The sequence below is a fragment of the Asparagus officinalis genome, chromosome 2, assembly GCF_001876935.1.
Source record: "Asparagus officinalis chromosome 2, Aspof.V1, whole genome shotgun sequence".
NCBI lineage: Eukaryota > Viridiplantae > Streptophyta > Magnoliopsida > Asparagales > Asparagaceae > Asparagus > Asparagus officinalis.
Genome location: NC_033795.1, coordinates 21848324 through 21858147, shown reverse-complemented (window position 1 = coordinate 21858147; position 9824 = coordinate 21848324). Strand labels below are relative to the sequence as shown.

The following is a 9824-nucleotide window of genomic DNA, read 5'->3' as shown; positions in this document are numbered from 1 at the left end:
GCAGCATTATGAATACACTGAAGCCAAAGTTTATTGATAGTACTTCTGCCGCAAACCATGGTTCTGAAAGAATTCCAATTGATAATCCCAGTGGTAGCAGTGTAGTGCGTTCTGATGACATTATTAACAACACAGTAATGATTCCTGGTTGGTGGCATAATGCATTAACTGAAGAGGGTCAAGAATTTGAAAGTGCTGAAGAATTAAGGTTGGCGCTGACATACTATTCTCTGGCCAAAATGTTTGATTATGAGTTTAAAAAGAACGAACCAAAACGTATCCGTGTATATTGCCGATATAAAGAAACTTACGAGTGCCCATGGATGTTGTTTGCTTCACCTGTTAAGAATGCAAATAGACTATCGATCAAGAAGTTTGTTAATGAACATACTTGTGGGCAGTACGGGCAAAATACAGGTCGTTCAAGGGCATCCCGTAAATTCATTGCAACACAGTTACAACCACTCCTGAAGGTCCGTCCAGAAATCCGACCCGTTGATGTGCAAAAGGAGTTCCTCACAAACTACGGCCTTAGAATTGATTACAGTAAGATATGGTGGGGGAAAGAGAGAGCACAGAAGAAGCTTTACGGGGATATATATGAGTCGTATGATCAACTATGATGGTAAATGCCGAGCTTTATTATTAACTTGTTAAGTTTCAAAGTTTGCTTGTTAAAACAAATAGTTAACATGTTCCTTGTTAAGTTCATTGATAACATTAATAACATGTTAAGTTTCACCACTAACATGTTAACTTTCTCTGTTACATTGTTAAGTTACGCTGATAATTTGTTAACTTTTGTTAAGTTACCCCAATAATGTGTTAGCTTTTTTGGTCGCTTGTTAAGCTACACGGATAACATGTTAACTTGTTGGTTTATTTCTTCTTACACGACTAGGTATGAGCGCATGGTAAAAGAGACAAATCCCGGTAGTTACATACATGTTGACCAGAATGAGGGGAGGTTTTCGAGACTCTTTGTTTGTTATGCTGCATGCATCAAAGGTTTCTTGAGTGGATACAGACCCCTTCTATTTTTGGACGGTACATTTTTGAAGGATCGATATAGAGGTATTCTCCTCTCGGCCATAGCATACGATGGGAACCAAGGTATATTTCCCTTAGCGTATTGCATATGTGATCAAGAGAATTTGATGAATTGGAAGTGGTTCCTCCAAGGTCTATGGTCCATACTTTATGAGAGGGCTGACCCTTACAATCCTCCCCACCAATTGGTTATAATTTCTGATGCGGACAAAGGAATTAAAGAATCAGTAAAAGAGTATTTTCCAGAAGCTCTACACTCGAGGTGTGTTCTACATCTTGTTGAAAATTTCAGGTTAAAGCTTAAGGACTTGGGTATGAAGTCGAAGGACACTCATGTTCTTGGGAACTTACTCCAAAGTGCTTGTTATAAATACACAATAGCAGAATGGAATGAGTACATGAAAGAGATATATGACATGGATCCAAGGGCATACAACATTGCTATGAACTACTCTCCTGATCAATGGGCAAATGCATTCTTCCCGGGAATAAGGTAACGTTATTTGGCTGTTCTATATCTATGCTAATGTATGAACTTATGCTATTTAGCATGTTATCTTTGGATTTGTTAAATTCTATATCAGAGCTGTTAACTATATCAGAGTGGATAACATGTTAAGTCTTGTTGATAATATGTTAAGTCTCGTGGCTAACATGTTAACTCTTGTGGATAGCATGTTAACTCTTATTGATAACATGTTAACTCTTGTCAAAAACATGTTAACTTTTGTTGCAAACATGTTAACTGTTAACTATTATATGTAAACATGTTAACTGTAATTCAAAAAATAACTCTATTCAATTATTTGTGTCATCCATTAGTTATAACCTGTTAACTCTTATCTGTAAACTGTTAACTGTAATTCATATTATGTTAACCCTATTCAATTATTTGTTAACCCTTATTTGTGACCTGTTATAAAGTTATATATAATTTCAGGTATGGGCACGTAACATCTAATGTCACTGAGTCTTTTAATAATTGGATAAGGGAAGCTAGAATGCTACGGATTCTACAAATGGTTGAGCATATCCGTAAACAGATAATGGTCCGAATGAGTAATCGGCAGAGATGGTGCTTAAAAAAAATATAGAGAAAGGTCGTCCATTGGATGTTAAGCAAGCTGCAGCTGACATATTTGAAGTGCAAGCACATAAAACTACTCGTGTTGATTTGGAGAAGAAGACATGCACTTGCCGTGCTTGGGACGTCATGCGGATTCCGTGTAAACATGCATGTGCAGTCATCTCGTACACGACGAGAGACATTTACCAATATTGCGATTGATTTATGTCCATAGAAGCATTTAAAAAGAGCTATGACCCGATTCTCTATCCTATACCAGATTATGAGAAATGAAGCGTGCCAAGGGATGAGATCGAGCTACTTCCACCACATACTATCAAAAGAAAGGGAAAAAAATAAAACACGACGTATCAACAACCGAACAGTGTACAAACGACCTTTGAAATGCTCTCGATGCCACTCCGAAGGTCACAACCGCGCATCTTGCAATGAACCGATCGCCGATTGATATGAGTTACGGATTTGCCAAAACACTTTTGGGTGTATGTAATACTTTTGTAGTTATCTGTTTATATGAACTGAAACATATTTGGGTGTTTGTAATACTTTTGTAGTTACCGGTGTATACGAACTGAAATATGTTTGGGTGTTTGTAATACTTTTGTAGTTAACTGTGTATATGAACTGAAATATATCTATGCCAATGTGAATTATAATAAAAATGTTATCTTACTTGGGTCTGTAAAGTTACTCAGTTAGATTGTTAAGTTACAGTTAACATATAAAATTTTCTTGGCAGGTTATTAAGCTACACCTATTATATGTTAACTCTTGTAAATAACATGATGGATAACATGTTAACTCTTGTTACAAACATGTTAACTCTTATCGCTAATATGTTAACTCTTGCGGAAAACATGTTAACTCCTGCGGCAAACATGTTAACTCTTGTGGCAAATATGTTAACTCTTGTGGCAAACATGTTAACTCTTGTACCAAACATGTTAACTTTTGCTGCAAACATGTTAACTTTTGTCGCTAACATGTTAACTCTTGTTGATAACATGTTAACTTTTGTAGGAAATATGTTAACTTTCTTTGATAACTGTTAACTCTTTGTCATAACATGTTAACGCTCGTAAGTAACATGTTAACTATTGTTGATAACAAGTAAATTCTTGGCGATAACATGTTAATCCTTGTTGATACATATTAATTCTTGATGATCAAATGTAAAATCTTGTTGCCATCATGTTGACTCTTGTAGTTACCGATGTGTATGAACTGAAATATGTTTGAGTGTTTGTAATAATTTTTTAGTTAACTGTGTACATGAACTGAAATATATATATGCCAATGTGAATTATAATAAAAATGTTAACTTATTTGGTCTGTAAAGTTACTCAGTTAAATTGTTAAGTTACAGTTAACATATAAAGTATTTTTGGATGGTTATTAAGCTATACCTATTAAATGTTAACTCTTGTAAATAACATGTTGGGTAACACGTTAACTCTTATAGCTAATATGTTGATTCTTGTAGCAAACATGTTAACTTTTGTTGCAAACAAGTTAACTCTTGTGGCAAACATGTTAACTCTTTTTGCAAACTTGTTAACTCTTGTGAAAAATATATTAACTCTTGTGGCAAACATGTTAACTCTTGCTGTAAACATGTTAAGTTTTGTGGCAAACATGTTAACTTTTGTTACTAACATGTGAACTCTTGTTGATAACATGTTAACTTTTGTTGGAAATATGTTAACTTTCTTAGATAACATGTTAACTATTGTGGATAATATGTTAACTTTTGTCAGATATATGTTAACTTTTTTCGATAACATGTTAACTATTTGACAAAACATGTTAACTCTCGTTAGTAACATGTTAACTCTTATAGCTAATATATTAACTCTTGTAGCAAATATGTTAATTTTTGTCGCAAACAAGTTAACTTTTATGGCAAACATGTTAACTCTTGTTGTAAACATGTTAACTCTTGTAAAAACATGTTAACTCTTGTTGATAATATGTTAACTCTTGATGATAACATGTTAACTTTTGTGACAAACATGTTAACTTTTGTTACTAACATGTTAACTCTTGTTGATAACATGTTAACTTTTGTCGGAAATATGTTAAATTTTTTAGATAACAAGTTAACTATTGTGGATAATATGTTAACTTTTGTCAGACATATGTTAACTTTCTTTGATAACATGTTAACTCTTGTTTATAATATGTTAACTTTGTGTGGAAATATGTTAACTTTCTTTGATAACATGTTAACTCTTTGACATAACATGTTAACTCTCGTTAGTAACATGTTAACTATTATTGACAAAAAGTAAATTCTTGGCGATAACATGTTAACTCTTATTGATAACATGTTAACTCTTGATGATAAAATGTTAAATCTTGTTGTCATCATGTTGACTCTTGTAGTTACCGGTGTATATGCACTGAAATATGTTTGGGTGTTTGTAATACTTTTGTAGTTAACTGTGTACATGAACTGAAATATATCTATGCCAATGTGAATTATAATAAAAATCTAATCTTACTTGGTCTGTAAAGTTACTCAGTTGATTGTTAAGTTACAGTTAACATATAAAATATTTTTGGAAGGTTATTAAGCTATACCTATTAAATGTTAACTCTTGTAAATAACATGTTGGGTAACATGTTAACTCTTTTTACAATCATGTTAACTCTTATTGCTAATATGTTAACTCTTGTCAAAAACATGTTAACTTTTGTCGTAAACATGTTAACTCTTGTGGCATACATGTTAACTCTTGTAGCAAACATGTTAACTCTTGTCGCAAATATGTTAACTCTTGTTGCAAACAAGTTAACTTTATTCGCTAACATGTTAACCCTTACTGTTAACATGTTAACCCTTGTTGATAACATGTTAACTCTTGATGATAACATGTTAACTTTATCCGTATATGGTATTATTTAACAAGTGGACTTGACATGTTATAAACTTTCTCCATATTTAAAAAGTGAAGCTGACATGATATAATTATTAACTTACGCATCTAACATGTTAACTTTCTCCGGGCACTAGTTCATTAGCTGTTAATACACTATACAAGCTGAAAATTATGAAGATTGTTTACAGTTGTTTATCTACATAGCATTCTTTCTTAGGTTGTAACATTTGTGGCTCATGCAGGCACTTTCAATGTTGGGTCCTCCACGACTATTGTGCCCTTTCTATTTCTGAATTCTCAGCCTTCTTTTATTAGTTCCGCAGCAAGCCTTGCACGCACTACCGCAGACGAATCATCGGCGGGCGTAACATGCAGAACATCACCTTGTTATAGGATAGCCCGTACATAAAGGTATATGTATATCCCACAATCGTAGCTACAAATAACAAAACATAAATACATATTACAGGTCAGTTTTGGAGACGAAAATTCTTTAATAAAATAAGGTTCATATGTTAATGTACCTTCCCTTTTGAGACTCGCATGTGATTTCCTTATATTTAAATGCCTTACACACCTTTTCAAGATCGAATGCGGCCTTCATATGGTCCATGAAGTTTATAATTTTGTTAACGGGCTCTTTTCAAGATCGAATGCGGCCTTCATATGGTCCATGAAGTTTATAATTTTGTTAACGGGCTCAAGGTAAGCAGAGGGAGTTACCGAACTATAGTGCATGGTCCATGAAGTTTATAATTTTGTTAACGGGCTCAAGGTAAGCAGAGGGAGTTACCGAACTATAGTGTAACGCTAAATTTTCATTCAATCTAACATCGACACAATGCCAATGGTCATGGCGAACAATTGGCAATATGAGTATTGATCGGCCAGCGACAATATATTGTTGTCTATAAAGTTCATATAGCTGCAGATGAGCCTGATCTCCATAGAGTGAATGCTGTTACACAAAATTAACACATTAAGAAAGAGCGACCTTTAATATGTGAACATGGTTCAAGTTCATATAGTTAACTTTTTTGGAAAACATGTTAACTTTTGTGGAAAACATGTTAACTTTTGTGGAGAACATGTTAACTCTTGTTGAAAACATGTTAACTCTTGTGGAGAACATGTTAACTTTTATGAAAAACATATTAACTCTCGTGGAGAACATGTTAACTCTTGTTGAAAACATGTTAACTCTTGTGGAGAACATGTTAACTTTTGTGAAAAACATGTTAACTCTTGTGGAGAACATGTTAACTCTTATTGAAAATATGTTAACTCTTATGGAGAACATGTTAACTTTTGTGGAAAACATGTTAACTCTTGTGGAGAACATGTTAACTCTTGTTGAAAACATGTTAACTCTTATGGAGAACATGTTAACTCTTGTTGCTAATATGTTAATCCTTATAGTTAACATGTGAACTCTTGTGGCTATATGTTAACTCTTATAGATAACATGTTAACTTTTGTAGAAAAAATGTTAATTTTGTAGATAATATGTTAACTATTCTGGTTAACATGTTAAATATAAGAGATTATCTGTTAACTAATTATATGAGGATTGATCTTACGCAGAAATATGTAGATATAATCCCGTACTGCTTGTTTAATTCAACGTTCTCTGGCAACTGCAGCCATAGCCGTAATCTATCTAAGAATGCCTCTGTTACTTTGTCATCGAGTCTTCCCCCATGGATCATATACAGTAGTTCCGGATATGTAATTACGCTGTTATCAGTAGTTATGACATATACGTACCTTAACAAGTAATAAGTTATGGAGGGTTAAAATTTAAAACATGAAAGCTAACATCTAAACGCACAAACATAACAAGCAAAAAACAGAGTTTCACAGTTAATATTAAAGAGTTAGCATTAAATTACTTAACATGTTAACTATCGTGGATAACATGTTAACTGTCGTGGATAACATGTTAACACTTGTTGTTAACGTGTTAACTCTTGTGATAACATGTTAACTCTCGTTGCTAACCTGTTAACTCTTGTGTATATCATGTTAACTCTTGTCTTTAACCTGTTAAGTCTTGTGGATAACATGTTAACTATTGTTGCTAACATGTTAACTCTTGTTGTTAACATGTTAACACTCGTGGTTAACATGTTAACCCTTGTTGCTTAAATTTAAACGTGAAAGCTTTACATTTTGAAATCAGCACTTACGGGCTACATTTGTCCTTGCAGTACTGCTCGAGCCATTTGTTCTCCTCAGCTGAGAGTTTCTCTGCAACATTTTTTGGTATTCTGTAGTTATGTACAAAAGCCCCAGCGCTATCTAACACTCGTAAGCTAAACGTGCCTACATCAGGGATACCCTCATTCACCTCTTTTAAGGCAGCACGATCCACATCTGTTAAATACGTGCTTTTTAGCACATCCCACTTGCCAACACTGTCGTCATGGTAAACTGTTATTTTCTTTGGGGTGTCACCAAGCACAATGGGTTCATCTTTGTGCTCACCTTCTTTCAACTTCAATCCCTTAGCCCTCGGTTTCTTATCCTCAGTAAATGGTGTCCTAACCAGTTTACCTTTCTTGGTTGCTCTTTTGCTTGGAGCTCTACTCCTATAACCCACATATTTTTTGCTCACCGGCTTCCTCGGCCTCTTCAATCCTTCGCTGAGTGGAACTTTCTCAACCACACCTTCCTCCTCCTGCACCATCTGCTTGTCCTCCTCATCATTGATCACCTCGTCTCTATCTTCGCTCTTGCTCATTTCCTCGACAACTTCATTCTTGGTAACATCGTCTCTCTCTCCATTCGAGCCCTCTTCATCCTCAACCATCTGCTTGTCCTCCTCATCCTTGATCACTTCGTCTCTCTCTTCGGTCTTGCCCATTTCCTCGACACCTTCATTCATGGTGACGTCGTCTCTCTCTCCATAGTTGTCCTCTCCATCGATTTCATGCTTGTCCTCTTCTTCTTCTTCCACTGTAGGGTTTCCTTTCAGCTGCTGTGCAATAAGCTTCTTCACATTGTTCTTTAAAATCAAGGGATCTACTATGTCACAAGATTCGTCCAACCCCTTAACCTTTTCGTTAAGTCTACGAATCTCGTCCATGAAAGTTTGACAATACAATTTCTTCGAGACCCTCAGTGTACGGCAAAGTCTCTGGTTTACTTTAGCAGCATTTCTCCAAAATTGCAGTTGCTCCTCAACCGGTAACGTTTCAATCTCATCTTCCCTTTCGAAAGCCTCATCAATGGCTTTTGACATTATCTATAATTTAGAAATAACAAAGAGTTAAAATCAAGTTTATAAAGGTTAACAGTAAGTGGTCCACAATTGACACAGATAATTAAAGGTTCTTCAATCATCTATAGGTAACATGTTAACTCTTGCTGCTAACATGTTAACTCTCTCTGGTAACATGTTAACTCTTGTAGCTAACATGTTAACTCTTGTGATAATATGTTAACTCTTGTTGAGAACATGTTAACTCTTGTAGAAAACATGTTAACTCTTGTTGCTAACATGTTAACTCTTGTGCATACATGTTAACACTTGTAGAAAACATGTTATCTATTGTTGGTAACATGTTAACTGTTGTAGAAAACATGTTATCTATTGTTGCTAACATGTTAACTGTTGTAGAAAACATGTTATCTATTGTTGCTAACATGTTATGTATTCTTGTGATAATATTTAGCACCTTAGAACTTACCAAACCTATTGACCATTTCTTCTCATGTTCCTTCTCTTCTTCCTTCTTTTCAACCTTCTTTTCTTCTTCAATCTTCCTCTTCCTTACTGCTGCTTTCTTCTCCTCCCTATGTACGACTGGAAATTGTGGTATGAGCGCATTCCTTCTAAGCCTCATCAATGGCCTTCTGATTGGATATTTCTCATCGGATGTGCCAATTTTAGCTATTGGTTTATGTACAACCTGGATGCTAGCTTTTGCAGCCTTGGCAACTATTGTGCGCTTTCTAAAAGATCCATACTTCTCACCAATCTTCACCCAGTTAGTGAGGGGTGGTTTGAATCTATTGCTCAAGGCATATCTTTTAATCCCAGTCATTTCATAATACCATAGCTACAAACAATTAATACATGTTAGTATGCAATACTAATCTTTTAAACATGAATATAGTTAACAGAACAGAACTGAAATATAGTTAACACTGACAACACCAACTTTAATATTGGAAACACTATAGTTAACATGAACCTAAATATAGTTAACCAGATCCTTAGAATAGTTAACATGAACCGGTAAGCCTTAATGGTTTCTTGACGTAAGTTGACAGAATACAAGCAAGCGTTCACATGCAAAGGTTAATCCAACTTACAGGGATCAAAGGCATGCATCCAGGTACATAGCTTACTCCTGACCTGTGCAGACCTTCCCTGGCAATCTTAATTCCTTTCTTCGTCTGATCATAGATGTATTTCCCCCAGGCCACATTCCTCACTCTTTCAATTGAATCAACATATTTGAACAAGAGCCTTGGGATGCCTTGGACACTGCTAGGGCACCACATCATTGAACATTGATAAAGTATCTGCAGTAACACAAAATCTTTAATATCCTTCTTCTTTCTTGATTCAACAAGAGATTGCAGTAGCTCTTCCACATATCGCCGCATATTCTTCGTTGATTTCTTTGTGGTTCTAGTAAAATGTTCATCAAAATACTCCACCCAAAGCCTAGGGAAAGGATCTCTATTATTGTAAATTATTTCCCCATCAATTGGGAAACCTGTATGTTCATGCACCCAGTCCATATCAAAATTAACAACCTTTTCTCTCCCACTTTCGGCATCGGGCAGAGAAA

The 9824-nt window shown here is 35.0% G+C and overlaps 1 protein-coding gene across 1 annotated transcript; it reads left to right on the top strand.

Moving 5' to 3' along the window:
- LOC109830931 lies at window positions 912-1547 on the top strand. The gene has a single exon (XM_020398285.1). The coding sequence runs from the start codon at window positions 912-914 to the stop codon at window positions 1545-1547; it is 636 nt and encodes a 211-aa protein (XP_020253874.1).